Raw genomic sequence first — 22,183 nt, forward strand, 5'->3', positions numbered from 1 at the left:
TCAAAGACAGCCTACTACCCAACTCAGTGACACTCACATACACTTTTGCATCTCCCTTACAAATTGTTTATTGAAGTTTCTGAAAGAGTTGGTTTATAAAGGTGGTCCAGTGGTATTTCTTATACTATCATAAGAAATATCAGCCTTCCATTTCCATTTGTCTTCTGTCTCCATTTATCATCTTTACAGAGAGTTTGCACTCTGATACTATACACTACAATGTAAAAGTGGCAATTGAAATAATGGTACCTGGTCCTGAAGAACCATTTGAATGTGCTACTAAAACCACATTCAGCCACAGAAAGCAAATAGGTTTCAACCCTAGCATGATAAAGTGTCTAAGAAATGTTAGGGAACACTGTCATAAACAGTATCATAGGAATTCCATGCACAACTGTAGAGAAGGAGCTGCTATCCAAATGGATACAGTACAGCAGTCTCTGGTCAATGAAGAGTATAGGATGAGCTTGAAAAAGGAAGAGAGGAGACATTTTCTTTCTCAGGTCTCTATTTCCAGATAAATAATTGTGGCTTGCATCAACTACTCTTCCCTTCTGCATTCCACAAGAAGAGAACACAGAAAAATCAATACCTTGAGCCAAGCCATATCTTATATTTTTTTGCCTGAACATGACCCTGTGCAAAACATACAGCAATGCTGAAGCTGGCAAACGGAAATACCATAAAGCAGAGAGGGAATGGCACTCATATGAGAAAAGACTTGAAACTACAGATTAATGTTACATGGCTACATGTCAAGGATTCTCTTTTACAGGTACGGCTTCCCAGGAACTGGAAGCAAGCTCTTCTTTGAAGATTAAGATAGCTTCCCAACACACACAGTGCCTTTCATAATGCAACTCTAGGCTTGATAAAAGGCTTTCTGAGAATAGGAAAAGGACAATTTCTTTTTTTGCTTAATTTTGTTTTCTTTTTTCTCTAAGCATAACAATGAAATACTGCAGAGCTTGCATTCCTGGAAAAAAAAAAAAATTGAAATTTTGAACATCAAAAAATAGCAATTTACCACATTTTACAGCGTGCCTCTTATTTTTAGATATTCTAAAACCTTTTACAGTTGAAAATATTTGTCATAGAGATACCGGCTTCTTCCATTTCAGTTGGGGCATGGGTATCACGGTCAGGTGTTACTTCAGTCATTAATGAAATTTTGCCATACAATTGCAAGATGTGTTCTGTGCAAGCTGCAGGAGAGGCCAAGCAATGTATTATTGCAATGTAGTCCACTCAGGACTGTGGGCCACTTATAAGGCACAATCCCGGCAATGGCTATGTTTTTCATTTTAACTTCCAAGCCTATTGTATAGAATGGTAGAGAAACCTGACAAAGAAAATAATACAGAAGGGAAAAAAGAAATTCCCATCATATAAAATAATTCCTTTTTCTGACATGTCTAATGAAATAGAAATTCAAGACTACAGTTACAGACGTGATTGTTGAAGGATACATCTGGTGCAAGTAGCTGGGTTTGCAAGCTGCAGATTGAGATGCTGATTTAAATGCAGATTAAGCCCTTTGTAGGGGCCTGTGACAAGAGACTGTGAACTGTGTGGTGCCAGCCAGGTGAATGGACACTGAGACACAGTGGGATCAGTGAACTGCCAGACCTGGATAATAAAAGGCAGGAAGACCAATGACACCAAAAAGGTAGGAGATATAGCAGAAGCAGAGGACTCAGGAGTAAGAGGGAGATCAACACAAAATGTGGTATCAGCTCGTACTTGATTTTTACCAGCTCAGCACAAGAAAAAAAAGTTAAATGAATTTCTGAAAGTTTAGACACCCTTTTGCATTTTCACAGCTCCCAAAATATCATTAACACTTCTAAATATTTCATTCTGGCACATGTGAAAAGACATTGCTGAGGTTTCAAGTCTCTTCTAGGTTTTCAAGGGAAATTTAAATTAGATTAAAGCAAATGTTAACCTTAAACCAGGAAGCTAAACCTAATTTTTGCATTAATAGCTCAAGGGTATTTTAGCTAGTACAACACAGATCACTCTGGTTCAACATAACATCATTAACTCGGTTGACATGGTTATCACAGAGAGCCAAACCACAAAATCACAGCTCACAGTATTGTTAGTCTAGTCAGACAAAGTCTGGGCACTCTTGTGGGCTAGGTTTGTATAGAGCTCTCAATGATTTCCAGCTCACTGGGAAAAGGAAACATTTCTCTTCAGGTTTGTGTACTCACTAGTTTTTCTTCTGGACTCCCATTGGGCACCTCCACAACTCTGAGGTCATGGTCCACCTGCAGCCTTGCCCTTGTGACAAACTGGATGACTGATGAACTGTCCTGAGAAGTAAAAAGCGGAAGAACTGGACTTAACAACAACAACAACAACAAAAGCACCAATCCCCCTACCAAAAAAGCTCAACAAACCATCAAACATTTGCCAGTGTAATAAATACACCCAGACAAGGATTAGTGAAGGCTAGGCTGGCAGTTAAGTACCAGCCTGGTTACAACTCAGTTTTGAAAAAATATACTTTAGGCTCATAACAGACAGTTATACCTGGGCACATTATTTCAGATGATAACAAAATCAGGTATGTTTGACTTTAAACATATATTTTGTATTTTATTTGTTAATGTTTCTCACATTTATCATGAAAGCAAGACAGAACATTTCCAGCGACACAGGCGGGCTCAGTATTAACTGTGAAAAATGCTCCCATTTGTTTTTCAAGTGAACAGAAAAATAATATACAGAAACTGTATATTATAAACTACAATATATCAATATTGTAATAAGCTACAAAAATATAAATGACTATAAAATATATAAACTGCAATATATGCCAGGGGAGAAATTCTTATTTGAATCAGTGCATGGCAAATATCTTAATTATTCACTGTACAATTCCTCTCATTAATATATATTTCTCCAATAAAATGCCTGTTGCAGTTTAACAGGCACATTTCAATAAGATACCATTTTGACTTACAGTTAAGTAACTTGTTTGTGGTTTGCCTTGGGAAGGGTATGTAATGGCATGCACTGGTGATGTGTAAACGCATGTCTTTTAAAGGAGATTTGTAATCTTAGAAGGGACCCAGCAGATGGGATGAATTCTGGCTATTCACAAGTCTGAATTTCCAAGAAGCATATTTTACATGCACTCACTTACTCGTTTACATATTTCAGCATTTCTATAAGCATGTAATAAATACCTGCAACTTCTGGCCTTGCCTATACTTCCTGTTTTCAAATATGAACAAGCATTAACAAACTTACTGGTTTCAATTGGAAAAGCTCAGGGCTATTAATTGCTTTAGCAACTGTTTTCTAATAAGGGCTCTCTCTCTGACTAACAGCTCTGACTAGCTTTTAATCTAACAACTATCAAAGACAGGTTTACTTTAATGGGTTTATGTTATCAGCTTTCTCCTCCAATTATCTTTTTCCCTCATAACCTTACAACATCTTACCAGAGTTAGAATCCGCATTTTTGTCAGTAAAGGAAAATAAGTCAAAATGCAGTAAATCACAAAAAATTTAAAAGATTTGCTGTCTCATTCAGTGGCTTCAGAGAAGACAGAAATTAACTTAAAACCACTTGTTTCTTGTCATAAATGCTCAGCATTAATGTGGTGCATGATGCATCTTCAAATAATAATTCAAAGTAAAAATGACAAAACACTGCCATGTCTCTGTTTACACAGAAAGATAATACATAGCTGATCGCAGTTTATACTCACATTGTTTAGAATGAAAACTCTCAGAAATCAATTTGACCTTCAGAAACCTCTATCCTTAACACCATACACACTCTTATTAGGGGTTTCATTTGCCATTTTTCAATGTATAGATTCTGAACCAAGTTTATTTCCGTCTTAATCGGTAATGGGTAAGAACTAGGATTAACATGTCTATACACTTAATAAATAGATCTGTTTTCTTTGACATCATGATTATTTTTCACACACTAGTAAAGAGAGGAAGAAATGCAAGTTTTGAGTTTATTGGTTCACATAAGCATACTTAAATTGCATTTAAGACAACCTACAAGGAGACCACATACCTTCTTGAGTATCTCAGTATTAAGCAGCATGTAGATATTTATATCACAGGACTCTGCTTTAGGTAGTGAGCTTAAGTTGCAGTGTACAATTAAACAAGATCTATCTGGTCTCTCACAGTCCTACAGGAAATATGGAAGAAGTTGTTAGGCAAAGGAGGTAAAAATTCAATGATAAATTGTGTGACAAAAAACATACCAGAAAACTAAGTTATATAGTAAACTGCTACAATACAGCACTCCTGCATTGAAATAGCAACTCCCAACAACTTTAGATAGGTGTGTACTGCCATGTCAGCTGAATCCCTTTCTACTGTACTTCCTGAAATTTCCTACTTAATTCTAAAAAACCAATTACAATCCCTAAATGTACCCCCTGCACATCATCAGTTTTGTTATATATGTTCCATAATGAACCCTGTTTCAGCTCTTCATGCTAAACCGTGCAAAATGTTTTGTAAAACATGCTATATGTTCAAATGGTGCCATAAGTGGTATCATTTCTTACCAATACTTTTCTGCCAGACTTCGTGAAAAAAGCAAATATTGTGTGGAAAATATTTTCATTCTCTTGAGGAACAACGCACGGGCTGTGGTTTCTATGGAAAGAACAGCTTCCTTTGTCCTGACCAACCTGCATGCACAATTATAAATCATAATTATTATTCCAAATCAATGAAATTATACAAGAAGGTTGAATTAGCCAGTCTGTCCATAAAAAGACCTAAATCTGAGCTAAGCATCTGGACTCCCATTAATAGTCAAAAGATAAAAATAACCACCTTGGGAGTCAAATAACCCTAAAGAAAGTATCTGAAGTAAACCAGATGAATCATGCATTGGAAACGCTTTGACTGGACAGGATACAAATGTGTTTAACCTAGTGCACGTGTAGGCATCTGTGCTCTACATGTCTGGAAATAAGAGACAGAGCAGAAAAACCTCAGCAAAATATATGTTATGACATAGATTTTAAATCAATAGTTGTCTTCGTTACAGAGATAATAGGTGGAGTTTAGCATTAGGGCTGACCCAAAATCTTTCTCTACATCAACCTGCACAAGTTTAGTCTGTTTAAGACTTGGAGTCGGAAGCAGAACCTCTGTGTTTTACCCCAGTTTACAAAACGAGGAGGGGTGCTTCGTGACTTTAAAAACAGGGGACGGAAACATGGAGCTCTCCCTTCCATTCTTTCCGGGCTCTGAAGCATTTCAAAATCCCTTCAGCTGCTGCCATCGGCCTTTTGCTGGGGAGGGGATGGGGCTTGCCCGCAGCCGCCGTGCCAGAGGCCAGAGCCGCTCCACGAGCTCCAGTCGCTGCCAGCAGCCGCGCCAGGTAGAGTCCTTGCTGGGTGGCCTGGAGCAGGCAGCACGGCAGCATTGACTGCTTTTGTATAAAAAAAAAAATTCCAGATTTTTTTGGGTTTTTTTGGTCCCTGTTCCCCATTGGTTATTCATTTGGTGAAGGGGAGATGGGAAGGAGGGGGAGGGAGGCATTTTGGAACAACGGAGGCTTGTTCTCCATGTTGTTTCCTTCGTTCTCTTCCTTGGCTGCATGGCCCAGGGAGGGGATTCTCCAGCATTTTGTCCATGTTCTCCCCGTGACGATTAGCGGGATCTCCTCCTCATCTCTATGTTGAACAGTTCACCTGTGTATTTCTTGATTATTGCTGTTTTTCACTTATATCTCTTCATATTTGTCTCTCCTTATTAGTGGAAAGGGGAGAAGTTAAAATAAGGGGAAGCAACTTATTTCGGAGACCCCACCTTGTAAATTGAGTTAAACTAAGACAACAGTGTTACCCTTTGTATTACCTTTTTTGATGTTTTGGCCAGCACAGGTGTATCTCTGTTTATACCAGAACTAACACGATAAATCTTTGTGTAAATGTGCAAGCCTAGGCACTAAATCTGTTCTTTTACCTTTAGTGGAAATATTTTAGTACAAAACCCCCTTTTTGTGTCATTAGCTTATCCAGTTGTCCAAGAAAGTGGATGGCTGAGGCAAGACTTGAAGATGTCAAAAACTATGATAAACTATGATAAAATGAGTTTCAGTCAAGATAATCTTGCTCAAGAAAAGTCTTCTCACTTTTTGCAACTTATGAAAATTTTCTGAAAAAAATTACCAAAATTTAATAAAAACAATGACAACAAAGTGTCAGCAAATTCTTCCTGCTACCATCCAAGCCTGTAAGAGTGAGAGAGGGGGATTTTCTCACAAACCACCAACTGACATTCTTACACATCCTGCTGTTGACCTCCTCACATCCTCTGACAGGATGAAAAACTGAAAACTTGTACCTTATTCAATTCATAAATCCTCGAAAGAGGGAGAAAAAAAGCTGTTACAGATATGAAATTACTGCATACTCAGAGTCTGATTCAACGTAACACAACTTTTATCTGTGTTAAGTATTGTGAAAAAAAAAAAGCAAAACCCAAAGGTCTATCTAGATTTTAAAATGCTATTTCACAGACAAGTGATATTTATGTCTCTTTGAAAGATGTACATTTTCTGCTTCACTGACCCACGAATTCTTCATAATCTGGTCTTTGCAGTATGTATTCACAACATCACTTAGCATAATCTGTCCTTATATTCCCAACACATATACCCAAAGTTTACAGTCTCCTTGGGCCCAATTGAAGATTAAGACTAAGATTTGTCCAGATCACCTGAAATGAGTTTTCATTATTTATTTTAGGTAAGAGATTCACAAAGCCCACAGACATTTATTTCTTTGATCTTTCACATAGAAATTAGATCCGTATCACCTAGAAGGCTTATGTTAAATTAAAACCAGCAAAAAAGTCAGGATCTACTAAGTACTTGTTCTTTATTCCTGAAAGGTTAAATTACAGATGTCATTAGATTTATGCAAGAGATACAGGAAGGACAGTACAAGTTCCTGTGCTACACAAGCTTTTGGCATACTCCCCAAATAGTCTTGATTTATATCCTGTAAAAGTAGAGTGTAAGAATGAGCCAAAGCAGAAATACCTCACAAGACTAAAAGGAATTGTCTAGCATGAAGCAACATAAACCTGGTCCTTTCTATTTGAAATTATTATCTTTCCTTAAACTGAAGACTGGCATTTTTTTTTAGAACACTTTAGCTGAAACAGAGAAAGGCACCTCCAGAGGACCAACTATATTAGACAAGGTATAACCACTGGAGAAAGCATGCACGTTACTTCATGCTTCTAAAATGCACTATCTGCAACAAGGAAGAAATTACTGCAGGATGATTTTAATGGATTATGAATATTTGAATCTGAATATGATATATGAATATCTGAATATCTGAATGACTCTTTTCCTTATACTTTATAAGTTCAGCAGAGGCAAACCCACAAAACCCCATAAAACAGAAATGGTTTTTACCATGTAGGATTACACCACTCTTGTGAAAAAGCGGCAGGAGGTCATTTAAGAGTGTAACAGTTGTATGTAAATTGCATCATGTACACTACACATACATCACATCCTAAAACGTCTGCAGGACTTTTAATAGGGCTGTATGAGAATAGCATGTTGTATTTTTTGCATACACAGGGATCATCATCTCTTTCCCTACATGTATAGGGATTTACGAGAATACTTGGCCTGCTTTGCAACTCCAAGAAGGAGGTACCAGTGCAAAGGGGGAAAGCACCACACATTTTCCAGGGTACACAGAGGATAACCAAGGGCTGCCAATGAGGCCAGGTCACCTGGGAGTGGTTGGAGTTTCTAGAAGAAACAATGCAGCTGCTGCCTCAGCACATTCCCCTTCTGCCATCAGCTCTGTTTCCCATCTTCAGGGTATGTGTAAGATCATCTCTGCACATCTGTAGCTACTCTCAGAACACAGCAATTTCTAGCAAGCCTTTGGGGCCTTTCAGAAATTGCTGAGGTTTAGAAAACTGTTAGCAAACAGTTTAAGGGTTTAGGCCACATTACCTGTAACATAAACTTCACAGGTGAACTGAAAGCCAGTGGCCCCTTCTAGATGTAACCTCAATTAATTAACATGCATCAAAGGCAAAACTTCCCATTTTTTCAGGGCCCTGTATCCAGCAAAATAGGCCAACCTGGGAGAAGGAAATTAAATACAATTTCAAAATGGCCTGGACAGGGCAGCTAAGGACCAAGCACAAGAAATGGATATGGTTAAGTATGTGCAAGTGATAGGAATCTTTTGGAAGAATGAAACAAAAAATGGGAGGAAAACTGGCTGTTGCTTCCAACAAAGCATTATGTACAATCTCCCTGGTGCATTCCTGTATGTAAGAAGCCAAGGGCTATTCCTGTATTCAATCACTGACATTTTACATTAAAAAAAAAAAAAAGGGCGAGCAAAGGTGTATCTTCAACTCATTACTTATACTAGCAACACTAGATTTCCAATAATACAAAAGAATTCGTTATTGTATTAAAACTTAAGGTTTCCAGGACCTTCCAGTAAGTTTGGGATTCTCCTCTTGAGCTAAACCATCACTAATTGTGGAGGAGGGCCTGGAAGTCAGCAGAACTAAGCTGATACAAAGCAAGTATGAAGGTGGAATCCAGACAGGTGCCTGTGATAAAACCAAACCCACGTCCAACATGAGAAAAAGTGTGCAGACAAGTTCAGGGCAAACGTTGCGAGACACAAGATATTTGGAACAGCAATTTTACTTGCAGGAAACATGTTCAAGGTCTGAACACAGGCCAGTCATTTCACAAAATTTTTAGCATTGTTCAACTCTGTAATGGATGCCTTTCTCATCATCCCTGGGCTATACTGATTCAAAGGACTAGGAATTTGGCCATGGTCTGGAAATTGCTGGCAGAGAGTTTATGCATATTTTCCCCTGTATGTTTTTTTAAACTGTTTTATTTATGTATGAATAACTAAGCAGTGGTTCAAGTTTTCAAACTCGAAAAATAAATAACAGATGCGTTTGTCTGTCTTTGTTGCTAACCATAGCACTTTCACCCTAGTATTAGGGAAAAAATGTATGCAAGTATTCTGATTCAAAGATACTGATTCACCCTTTATTAGGTGAACAAAGAATTGACAAGCAGGATTAATCTAACATGTCACACTGAGAAAAAAAAAGTGTACTGACAAGAAATTCCAGACAAGGTCAGACTTTCAACAGTAGACAAGTTATGTAAATATGTTATCTGACTACTTGCGCCATATGCCAAGAATGTTTAATATTCACAGATAATGAAATACATTTGAATCAGAGCAGTCTTGTTGATTCTGGTAATTTAAGAGCCACTGAAACAACAGAAAATAATTTTAAAAATTAACCCATTTTACACATCTCTTGAAAGATTTCAACTGAAAATATCAGTGATGGCAAGGAAAACCAGTAGTCCACAGATCCAATAAGTAGTTTTGCAGGGCCATGAGAAGAGGCAAGTGGAACCAAAGCGGAGATGCTAAAGCATTAAATCAGATTAGAGGAGGAATACACCATAGGTCTTGCTTCTGCTCCTCTAGACAACAAGAGAATGCACCAGATGCATGTTTGACATTAATCATGCTAAACTGATTGCAACGCCTTTAGATGTTTTCCTGATGCACTTAATATAACAACTTAATTAAATAATCAGATTTGATAAGCATGCTTCTTGCAACATTGGCCTGGTCTTGGCCCTGCAGGCAATTTGCACATAGTTAGCAGCAATCCCCAGAAGTAGTGCTCTCAAAAACTAGTGATTCCTAACCAGTCTTGTGACAAAAGCAAAGATCTTCTCATATAAAGTTCCTGAGTTACATGACAGTGGATTCCTTCCTAGACAGAACTGTACACACCACATGTACACAGTATGAAGAAACACTGACCACTTGGTATGATTTAACTGTGAGGTCCACAGAAGGTTCAGGCCTAGGAATGAATGACCACCACCTTACACAAGAATCAGCTTACCACTAACATTCATGTGCTCCTTATATATTGGCCTCTAGCAGATGAAACCCAAGAAAGGGTCACTGAGAAGTACACTTCCTCTCCCTGTGATGAACTGTGAAATGCTTAACCAACATATGAGGCAACAAATAATTCTCATAGAATGTCTCTATTTAAAAAGCCCCTGAGATCACTTGGCATTTGATGTTTCTTCAGCTAGGCTCTATCTGTCTATAGCACATCCTCTTCTGCAGCCTCACCTATGATGTATTAAACACAAATAAACCCATGTTTGTTCTTTACCTTATTGTTGGACTTTGCCTATGGGCTGTGTTGATGTTAGGAGGAGGAGCTCTGAAGCCTGTGCAAGCAAATACACTCCCTGTAGGGCTCAAACAACCACTGTGGGATGTTTCACTAAAGCAGATGTTTGAATGTATCAGAAAGGTGTGTAAGATCTAAACTCTCCTTAGAGGCAGTGGAGAGAAGGTAGAACTTCAAAAAGATGATTTGCCTTATTTACTGTAGACAGTTGAAGATTAAATCGGTCATTCTCATTCAAAAAACCTCTTGGAAGGTGGAGGAGGTAAGTTAAGCAGAAGATGTCCTTTGTTTTCAAGACATCCTCAGAGGTTCTGGCAAGAAATGGTTTATTGATACTTTTGATACCATCTGGTACTTTGCAGAAGACTGGAATGATGTACTTTCAAAGCCAGAAAGAAATCCTCTAAAAGATGCTTATTTTCACTCTGATACATGAACAGAGAGGAAAACCCTGCTGTCACCAGATATGCAGATACCCTTGTTTTAAACGCTCCCTTGTTTTTCACCTACTTCATTTACACCACAAATCTTGTACAATAATTGTAGAAGAGAAAGGCTAGTCTAAGAGTCAGATTTAAAACAGGACTGTGTGTTAAAAGAATTTACCAAGCAGCTCTTTTCTGAAATTTCCTTCTTCACTGAGTGTGGCAGGAAAAGTTTAACCAATGGAAAAACGGTGAATTCTTACATTCACTCCTTCAAAAAGAAGAAAAAAAATTAAAATAAAATTCTGTAGACTTTTTTTTTCATTCAGTATGCTTCAATAGGAGAAGCTTCCTTCTCTGGCTAGGAAGATTACAAAAAAAAACAACTATATATATATATTTTTCCACACCTCAGCAAAACTCCTGATTGCCACATGATTACTCCTGGTAATCTGCCAAACTTCCTGCTTCCATCATCATTCTGATAACAGATTATTTATATATCCATTGTATTTCACATCTTTCATTATCTGAAATTTCCTTTTATCAAAAGGCAAATCAGCCATCTTTTTCAAAATTAGAATTCACATATTCAGCCAAAAAAATAGGTGCTATGGACCATTCACAAAGTAGCAACATTTTCAGCTGACCCAAAATATTAATCAAACTGCCATACATTTGAAAGGCCATGATTTTTGGGGGGACAGTGTTGCAAAATTTTAATACCTAAGTAATTTGACAAATTTCACTTTAGTTTAGAAGGTGATCGTGAGCAGGCCACATTTGGACAAGACTATTGTGTTGCTGTGGCCTGCTTTAATATATGGATCACAATGTTTTTTTCCCATGTTTCAATGGCCTTGATTTTTATATTATTAGACTTTCTTGAAAGACAATTATTTTTTTACATTCAAAATGCTTTTTCCAAGAACATTGTCTTTAAAATTTTCAAAAAAATCTAGTGCTTATACAAATACCTTATCACTTTCATTTCTAGAAGATTTGGTCAAAACAACTGGAAAATGTCAAAAAATTTGTTCAAATCTGGTTTCATCTAAAGATCCCAACTAGGAAATCACAGAAAAGTTTCTTCCATGTTAAGAAGTTTTGCTCCATTTTCAAGGATGCACTCAGCAAAGCATGAAAAGCTGGAAATGTTGTGAGCTCTGACCAAGGCACCAATATACCAATTTGTATTATAATGGCAAAAATGCTAGGTTTTTTAGGATTTATTTTAGGGTCTTAACTCAGGAGAAATCTTTATTTTATGCCTAGGCAGCCTTTCCTGTATAACAATGGAAACTTAAAAGACAGCAAATTTCCTCTTGGCGTTAAGAGTTTCAGTCCATCATCCTGACATTAGGAACTCTTTCTCAGCTGCTTTGTGGTAATGCTCCCGTCTAAAGGCAACTGTGCCATGCCGGAACACAGTGTATGCTTCTACCTCTCCTCACAGCCATCCTGGACATGGCAGATGCACTAGTTTCTCCTGCAAGGGACAGGGCTCCTAGGCAAAGCCAGATTCACTGGGTTGATATCACTGAGGTGCTCTACACTGTGGGTGGGGCAGGAAACATCTCCAACTGCCTAAGCAAAAATGTTTTGGAACAATCATTTAAAAAGCAATTAAAGTGAAAGAGGCAGGAAGGTCAAATAGTACCTGTACAATTTTCTGTACAAATTTCTGTACAGTACATTCCCTGGAATGAATAATTTCCTTCAGTAATCTAGCTATGCCTTTAAATATGATGCCAAAATATGTGTATGCCAGTGTGTGTGTGTAAGTCATTGAAATGAAGAAACTACACGCAAGATGACTAACACAAAGGGCTAAAATAAAACTTGCTGTAAGTGCAGAATGTTCCTGTACAACCTTTCTGTCTAATGAATTGCTGCTGGAAAAAAAAAAAAATGCTGTACCAAATACTATAAGCAGATATTTCTGTCTTCACATGCTGGGACTGCACATATATGTTTTCAGAGACAAAACCTGAAATGTCAAATGACATAAATAAATAAACCATCTACCAACAAATAAGAGCTTTTTTACATAATTATATCAATATACAGGCTTGCATCTCTATGTGGAGCATGTAGCTATGAGCTTGACAATTCCATTATATGCCTCAAGGAATATTCATGCCCAACCACACTTTAGAGACCTTTGACAGTCCTTCTTAGCTTAGTTTTAGTGTTAAACACCAGCATTGCAGCAGACAAAGCATCTTATTCCTATGCTGGAAGATAAAACCTACAGATAAAAAGCAGAACTTATATTTAAGGTTTTAAAATTGACAATATTTCTTTTACATTCTATAAGTCAAGGAAAACCTCGATTAGTTCGGGACCTTTAATGGAAAGAGACAGCAAGATTTAACTCTTCTCCCTAACTTCTTTCTGCTCCTTACAGACATTACTGTGCAAATGCAGGAAGAAAAATTACACGAATGCTATACAAACTGGCCTTAAAAATGTAACTTGTCATCAGCCAGCAGTTGTAGCTCTGGGACTGACTCCATTTTGCTTTTTCTCTTTCAACTTTCACAGGAAGAGATCAATGTTTGTTTTACACAGCTTTCCCTAATGAACATGACAAGCATTTCTAGAGTCGCATGCTCAGGCAGCTGTCAACTTAAAAGGCACTGGCAAGTCTGGTAGTGCTTCCCTTGCCCTTGTGGGTCCCTAGCTGGATACACATAGGAAATTACTGATCTTTCAATTCAAAAAACCAAAAACATACACAAATATAATGAGTACAGTTCTTCTTGGAAGAATCAATGGCCCAAAGAGTGGAGAATATACCTTTGTGTTAAGACTAACTTCTCTGCTTCTACTAACAAGCTGAGGTATTTAATTTATTATGTTTTCAACCTGGATGGCTTTTAACCTTTGCAAGAAAGCAAATACAAAAAAAAATATAAAAACAAACAGCTACTAATTTGACTTCAGTGTTTCCAAAATATCATTTACCACTGCAGAATCTGAGTACTGTCAGAGCTGAAATTTCCTAGCTAAAATGATTTCAAAATTTCTAGTATCTTCTATTCATTAAAAATTTTTAATAGGGAGGAAGTTCAATTGTTTTGGGGTTTTTTTTCATAGTTTTCTTACAATTATCCATTTTTTGCTTACTTCTGCCTTTTACTGTTGATTCCTTCCCTTTATATATTGGGGGCTTTGTTGGGGGACTGCTACAGAAACTGCAGTGCTGCTCCCAATAGTCCTTGAATTGTGTCTGAACATCTCTAAGGCAGAACTCCAAATGTCAAAACATCTTCATGATTTGAATTTGTCTCGAACAAAATGTTAAAACAGTTTCTGCTATGAAGCCAAAAGCTCAGAATGGCAGGAACAGAGGAAGCATGAGGGCTGTCATTTCCTCAAAGACCAGCAGATAATACTTCCTATTAACACCTCCCAGAGATACAGACTGTTCCATTGAGCCATATGTGGCTGTCTTCCTGCTATTAATTTTTGTGCCTGAAAGACTAGCTCAATCAACACAATATGAGGGAGTTTGCTCCTGAAACTATCTTGTGTAGTTTATGTGTATTTGAGATAAACTCTAGTGCTTTAACTATGCATTTTGACTCATAAATTTCACTGCCTTACCGTGTATCAGAGAAGTGGCAATATAATTCCAGCTTTAAGATAAAAAACCACTATGCCAACACATCCCAAGTGCTGTATAACAGTGTATTTTAAAGATAAATTACAATTCCTAATCCTAAGCATTAATGACAACTATTCTCAAAGTTTTGTCAATACTGACAGCTAGAATGGCTGGATTATAGGCGTAAAGAAAATAATGACAGAAACACCCGCACTGTTTGAAAGGATCTTTATTGAAGTCTAGATTCTAGGAATAAGCAAAATAAGCAAGAGCTTGAAATATTTAATGACTACATTTACAAAAACTGTCTTGGAAAAACAGATGCTGTAAACCATTTTCTAAAATTCATCTTCTTTTAGATTTGCTTAATCATATCTGTTCCATGAAAAGCTGAAAATCTCCATGATTTTAGTGCCCTTTTCAGTCAATAAAAACTCACTGGGAGAGAGCAGTAGGAAAAGAGAGTGAGATGCCTTCTCTGTTACAATAAATAGTAAGACTTGGGATACATTGGTTCTAGTAAGATTTGGCATACATTGGTTCAGTGCCTGGCTCTGACACAAACTTCCTGTGTCAAGTCAAGCCAACCTCTTGGTGTTTCAATTATGCACCTGTAAAGCAAGGATAACCACTATCCCAGACAGGATTTTCTTGGCTCACGTTTCTTAAATGCTAGAGGTATTTAGAAAGTCATGTAGGAGAATTGTACTGACCCAAGTATAGTCAAAATTAATTATATTAGTAATACAAAAAAATATTTTAAAATAAAATAATAAATAAAAATATATTAGTAATATAAAAAATATGAAACTTCTTTTGACTCATGTAATTTTGTTTATGTCATCATGGTGTTTTTAAGCAACTTAGTAGTGGGGCTAAGTTGATAGTCATATAATTTTTCTCTGTTTGGAAGCAGGTATTCCCCTTTTTTTGAATATTTAAAGATTACCTTGCCTTTTGCCTTGCACCAAAGAAATGGTGTCTGGAGGCCAGAAAATCCCCAAGGTTTTAAATTTATAAAAATAAAAAAAAATTTAAAAATTAGTAGTCAAAATTAGTGGAATGCCTGTGTATCAGGCAGACATCTCTCATAAAAACATACTTGCCTACTACCTGCAAAGAGGTCTCGCAACAGCAGTCTAACATTTCTATAAAAACAAATTTTAAAGTACAATTCAGCCAAATAATGTGCAGAGAAATGCAGCCTGTTGCTGGGGAAAAGCAATACAAACCCTGCTAGCATTTATTACCACAGTGCTCAAGACCACACCACCCAGCTGGGACCATCCTTTAGGATGACTGACTTTAGAGTAGATATTGACATTTGGGGAGATAAAATCCATTAAGAAGATTCCCACCTCTCTTTGGCTGCTGTGAACACACCCTCTCCTACAGCACACAGAGGCCAGGGAATGAATAAGGAAATGGACCATGACACTTTGTCAGGCAATGTGTCAAAGGTAAAGTGATCTTCTGCAAATAAAGCCGGACTAAATAAACATTAAAAGGCAATGTCACAGAAAATGATACATATGCTGGAGAACTAATCAAGTCTGGTTGGCGAGTTGACTCCGTTTATACACTACTATTGATTCATACAATATCCCAGTCATTCTGTCTTTAGTGCCCATCTGTAAGCCATATCTATATTTATCTCACACCTTCCAACAGCAAAAATCTTGGCAACCTGCTTAGAAAGATCTTTCAGATCTATATTTACACATATTCAGCAAGACTGTTACCTACATAATGGGTAATACTTTTCATCTAAAAGGCTAGAAAAGTAAACAACAACGTGAAAGTATAATACTTCCTTTCATTTATCCTGAAGAGCTGGTTTCATTTCACAAAGGCAGATTACTCTGAACTTCAGCAATAAATTTACCTCAGTAGTAAAGTTTCTGTCTTTTGGCCACCACAGTGTAAATGACAGTATCTTAGGGGTCTAGCAAAGGCTTTGAACTAACTAACTAACTAACTATTAGAAAATAAATCTAAGAGTTTTTCTATCACAGCATATGTTGTATTTCTTTGAAATTTACAAGATATCATCTTTTGAAAAGCACTGTGTTGAAAGAATAACTTTCTCTATTATTTACATTTGTTAAAAGAAGACTCAAAAAGAGAAAATTATAACATGGACTATAGCAAAATATATATAGGTAGTGTATTCAGACTTAGCTGATAACCACAGAAAAAAAACAGGGAATATGAGTCAGCTTGATAAAGCATCCTACTGATATTACATACACTCTTTAATCATCCCTCAGTCAGGAAAAACTGATTAAGACACAATCATCTTTGCAGGTGTGACTTGTGGAAGTGTTCTCTATATTTCCTTCAGCATCAGCCTGACCTATTTTTACACAGCATTGTAAGAAACCAGGAACACACTACTAGTTGTCTTTGCCCTAGGTGAGAGAAAACAGCCAACCGCTGGAGAGGTTCAGCTACTTACTGTCTGGCCACAGATGCAAAGAACCTTTGTCTTAAAAAGAAACTGATTCACTGAGTTTTGGTGAACTTCTTTTGTTTTAGTCATCAGTAGCTCTCAGTGCGTTTCTGGGCTCAGAGCACATCGTAACATACTCACCATCATCTGCTGAATATGAAATATTTCAGCTCCAGTGGCAGAGAGGCGGTTTGGAATTGAAATATCAAGAAAAGCTCCAGGAAGAGTGCTTGGTCCAGCATTGTAAACCTGTAAGAGAAAAAGAATTATACAAATAAAATTACATACTTGACTTCTCATAAATGGGAAACTATGGTAGATTCAGAGCTGGGAGTACAGGTAAATTTGAAAAAATACAAGTACTTTTCAGGTTTTTCAATGTCTTCAGATTAAGACTTCTTTTTCAAGTGTCAGAATGAAGTCAAAGGATTATCTTACCTAACAGTCCTCAGGCACAGCTCACATATCAAAGGAGAAGCAGTTTTGCAGGGTAATTGCCAGTTATAAATACAAACAGCATAAAACTTCTATTTTATATACAGAGACGCTGCTAGTGCACTGAGTGTTTTGGTAATAAAATCTTAAAGGTTATAAGAAATATTACTGTCTCAGTTAACATTCTCATTTCCATCTGGTAACCACTGCATGATATTCTGCATATGTTTTCCTTATGGAGCAGAAGCCAAACAATTACTGTGGCTACTGGACTGTGGGTTTTCTGAGTGAGTTGCCAGGAAATGCATCTGAATAACTCCCATTTAAGTTCTGGCATTTTCAATTAAATTATACTTTTAGTAGAAAATATTAGCTTTTTATCACCCCCTGGCCCACAAAATTTCTGCAAAAACTCAGAGAATTTCCCATCCACCACTGAAAATGTATCCAGTGAAAATTCCAAAATTTATGGGGTTTTGCTGAAGAGAAATAATCCGTGGAAAAAATACAATTAAAGAAAGTTTTCATTTGTATCTACATTTTTTAATTGGAAAAAATATTTTCTGTTTCTTTATAATAACACAAATATAAATGCATTAAAAATATTGAAGTAAAACACGAAGCCCATTACAATATTTATTCACACTGAGATACTATTGTGAAAAGGTGTAACATGCAGTTGTTAATTGTGTAAAGTACAAATAATAAAACCAATAGGCTTTCATTCTTCAAACACTGTTTATATTTGAAAAAGCGCCTGACTGATAAACAGAATTAGTTTGCAATGCCAAAACCTCATAAAAGCCCTGAGGCTCCAGGCAGGGGAGGAAATCCCATTAGAATGGAGAATGATAAATGCTGCATTAAATACAAACATCATGTTTCATATTAGACATTTTAAAAACTTTGATTATCTCACTAAGATCAGATATGAGGTATTGCAGAAAATGCATTTTCTGTTTCCTTGTTCATATTAGATCTAGTAGAGATTTTCACATATAAAAACTGATATAAAGGTCCATATTTTTGTAACTCATCTCTTTCTCTTGGTTAAGGAACTATTATTTTTCTCCATCATTTTTCTCCATGGAGAAGTTAAGTATATGGCAGGAAATAATTGAGCAAAGAGTGATACAAACTATTCTTTGCCTATTATGAAACTACCTTTTATCTCTGATACACACAGTTATAAAGTTTACCCCATAAATGCAGAGCAGATGTGTGACTTGTTATGGAATAATTTTCTACTTCTATATGGAAAAAAAAAATAATATTGAAACTGCTAAGCGTGCGCAGGAGAAACGAGAGCATTTGGTAGGACAAATGGTGGCACTGCTGATACATAGATTCTCTCTCTCTTCCCTGTTATCACTTTGCTTTATGTAAAATATTTATCCAGTTAAAGCAAAAGTGCATCCACTCTTCATCTGGATTAACCAATCACTGGGTATGAGGGAGAGGAAGGGAAGAAGACCTATAAACCCCCAAGAAGGAAACCAGAATCACAAGAATTAACAGCCTGGTTCACAAAAGCTTTTATGTCCTGAAATCCTGCTTTCAGTCCTTCAGTAAATAGCTAAGGGCACTGTATGACAGTGGGGGCTTAATAGGTCTGGATCACAATCTGTCCATGGAGGCAGACATGTTATTTGTTATGAGCTGAGTTTTCAGCCTAGGAAAACAGAAAGAAAAAAGACAAAATACTATTTTTCACAATAAATGAACCTACCTCTGCATGACTTATCATTCCCTAGTCCCATCTAGTGGTCAAAAATGATTTGTAGGGTCTGTAATAGATGCTGTTACAGCAGTGAAACACAATGCCAGTTAACTTTGGCCACATCACAAGGGCTTCTTATTATAAACCATCCATATATTTTGCCACATTAGGAACCCATCTAACTGCCATGTGAAGTGTAATATATAAGTAACACTTGAATAATGCTGAGATGCTATGAGATGCTATGAGGTATTTATTGAAAACTTCTCACATCTGTCTTTTTAGTGTCCTCATCTCTTCCCTGCACTGTACTCTTATCAGTAGTGATATAAATATCTTCATACTGGGGCGTTTAGCAAGCCTGAATCCCTAGCACAGATATGTGTTTGTTCTCTTGGATAAAGGCTTCCACTCTTTTGCTCAATGACCATGCCACTAAAAAGAATTACTCCTCTACTTTTAACCTGTGACTTCATCCAAGATGTGGCACTTGAGTAATTAGGGCTCTTTACTCATCATGCAAAAAAGGTGAAAGAGAAACAAATGCTGGGAGCTTTTTTCCCTATGGAAATGAGATGCCATGTTTGCAATTCTTGTCATAATATATTCAGATAATAGACATATGCCATCACTGCACGCTGCAAATATGGTATCCAATCAAGAATGCATTGTACAGCACTTCAGCAGGATGCTCTGCCTGAGCTGGGGTAAAACAGCTCAAACTAAGCCGTATTTGTGAAAGTTACCCGTGATGGATGGAGAAGGGTGGTCAGGCTGCCTTTGGTGTTAAAAACTGCTTAAGCTGACTCATCAATCCCAAAGGTAAACATTCAGACAGCATTTCCTGACAAAAAACTGGTACTGTGAGGATGTGACAGGCCAAGTTCCTAATAAAAGAATCAACAGGTAATAGTACAAATAACTTGCCTAAAGCTGCTGAGCTGGCACAGCTAGCCTAGAAACACGTGAGTGACAGCTGATCGCTTTATACCATAAAAGCTCAGTCCCCCTTTTTATCAGCATGGACTTCTAACACACCACTTCCAGGGAGAGTCTGGAGATTCTTCCCTTGAGTGGAGATGTCCCTCAAGGTTTCTCCTTGAGGCGGAGCAAAAGAGATTTTGCCCACAGTTGTTGGTATGAGTGAGTACACCTATACAACATTTAGACAAAAACTGCTGACCCAGTTGGGGCTAGGATTGGATCCAGTTGCACCTAGACTCCTCTCTGAAAAGAAGTTTAGGAAGAAGTTTAGAAAGGGAGTCCTTTCTGAACCTCATAACTCAACAAGAGGGTCTTCTTTATAAATGTCATCCGATGCTTCCATTCTGCCCATGACTGTGATGCAAAATCATGCAAGAAAGCCCATACCACACTCAGAATAAAACAGATACAAAAAAAGAATGTGTTGTCAAGCAGGAAAGCAGTTAATGTAAGGATGAGTTTTACCTGCAGTGTGAAATTGAGAGACTGGAAAAGGCATTCATGGTTTTCCAACTGAACAAAGTTGGACGCTTCCACAGAATCACCATAGAAAAACGAAGTAGGGAAGACTTCTCTGTTAAGACCAAGACACAGATTTAGTAAGCAGAATTTGTGACCAAAATGAAATATATTTGTGTCTAGCTGAACTGCACCCCTTGTTTTCTAGTCATGTGAAATTCTAAGGGACCATTTTACATTAAACTGGTTTTTGTGATTTGATTTCCTCTTGGCAACATTAGACTATACAAGCAGCATGTCAACTGACCTAGGTTAACATCCCACCAATGAAGCAGACTTCTTTTGATTACTTATCCCTTTTTCTCCTTTCCTATCACAAATCTGTCTCTCTGGGGTCCCCTGCCATGGGTGATTTGCACAAGTCCCCTAGCTTGGATGAACACAGGACATAATTGCACCACCAAATTAATCTGAAGAAACACTATCTAAGAGGAATACTTTAGGATACATATTCACTAAAGTAACATTTCAATTTATTTAACATTTACATAGCATTTCAGGAATAAACACTTGATTAATTATCTAAGTTTTACTACCTTTGTCATTAGCAGATGATTAAAGGAAAGATTAGAGGAGGATCCCCTGCTTTCAACTAGAGTGGAGCAGTCCAAGTTTCCTCAACCACTCTTATCATCTAATCACATAGTAAAACACAGTAGGATTTTATCAAAAATTACTTGGAAGCACAACACAGTGCCTGAAACTCCTGCAGAAGAGAATTAGGAGTGTTTTAAGCATCTTTTATATCTCCTAATCTCAGGCTTCTCCATTGTCTGGAAAGGGTCCTGGTGATTTCAGACAAACCTTAGTTCTCCCTACTGCCTAAAACAGTGCTTCCTTCCCAGGCTGTCCCTTGGAATCAGAGCACTTTGAGACAGGATTTCAAGCATGTTTAGTACATTTCCTTTTTTCCTGCCTACATCCTGTGCCAGTGATTGCTAGGGGAAACAGTGAAACACAGATTTTCTCCTCCCATTTATAATGTTATACCAGAACGCTTCTCCCAAATATGGTACAAGCCATTCTGGGCTACTTATAATGAGGAATGAAGTTTGCTCCTCTAGATTCAAACGAAGAACAATTAAGCTAATAAAACAAGCTTCAAAAATATACTGTCCAAAAAAAAAAAGAGTATTACTAATATTACCATGCCTGAGAATGTGCCCTCCAATAAACCAAACTTTTCTCTGCCCTTAGGATTTTTCTGTGAACTTCAATTAACTAAGCCTTGCCTATGAGAAAGAAAAATATAATCCACATGGGCACTTGGGTGAGGCTTATAAATTCAGAGACCTTGTGCTTTAAAAAGTACATTCTGAAGAGAAAGAAGATAAACCAATTTTTATAATGTTTTGGCATGGAGTCTTCTGTAGGTAACAAATAGATCTAAAGACACAGATGAAAGCATTCATATCTGTAAAGCTGAATAAAAATCCACCTGTATCAAAGCATCAAGAAACAAGAGCTAAATTTCTAAAAGAGTTTGTAACAATGGAAGCATTCAAAAACTTCCAGAGCATGCTGCTGAGACTGTACTCTCAAGACAGAGATTTTGTCCTTTCTAGTCATCTTGTGAGGTTTGACAGGGTACTTCCTTTCTCTGAGCAGGCTCAAACATACCTTTTACCCATTCTGACTGCTGTGACTGTAATTAAGGATTTTATTTCTATCCAACAAGATGAGCAAAACCCAGTCTAGGCCTTGAAGAATCTGAGTTTATTCAGCTTTTCAATCAAATCACATGTCAGTGCAGGGTTTTTTTCCTACACATGTAG

At 37.2% G+C, this 22,183-nt stretch overlaps 1 protein-coding gene across 3 annotated transcripts in view; it reads right to left on the reverse strand.

The window, feature by feature from the left end:
• ITGA9 (integrin subunit alpha 9) overlaps positions 1–22,183 on the reverse strand; it is a 218,944-nt gene that overhangs the window by 22,753 nt on the left and 174,008 nt on the right. For all 3 annotated transcript variants that reach the window (XM_086844215.1, XM_086844226.1, XM_086844237.1), the window contains 5 exons: positions 20,355–20,463; positions 16,892–16,999; positions 4,557–4,682; positions 4,052–4,171; positions 2,220–2,321 (listed from right to left, as the gene is read on the reverse strand). In XM_086844215.1, coding sequence (XP_086700341.1) covers positions 2,220–2,321; positions 4,052–4,171; positions 4,557–4,682; positions 16,892–16,999; positions 20,355–20,463 — 565 coding nt within the window. The remainder of the gene's footprint in view (positions 1–2,219; positions 2,322–4,051; positions 4,172–4,556; positions 4,683–16,891; positions 17,000–20,354; positions 20,464–22,183) is intronic.

This window comes from Cyanistes caeruleus, chromosome 1 (genome assembly GCF_971803275.1).
Source record: "Cyanistes caeruleus chromosome 1, bCyaCae1.hap1.1, whole genome shotgun sequence".
Lineage (NCBI taxonomy): Eukaryota > Metazoa > Chordata > Aves > Passeriformes > Paridae > Cyanistes > Cyanistes caeruleus.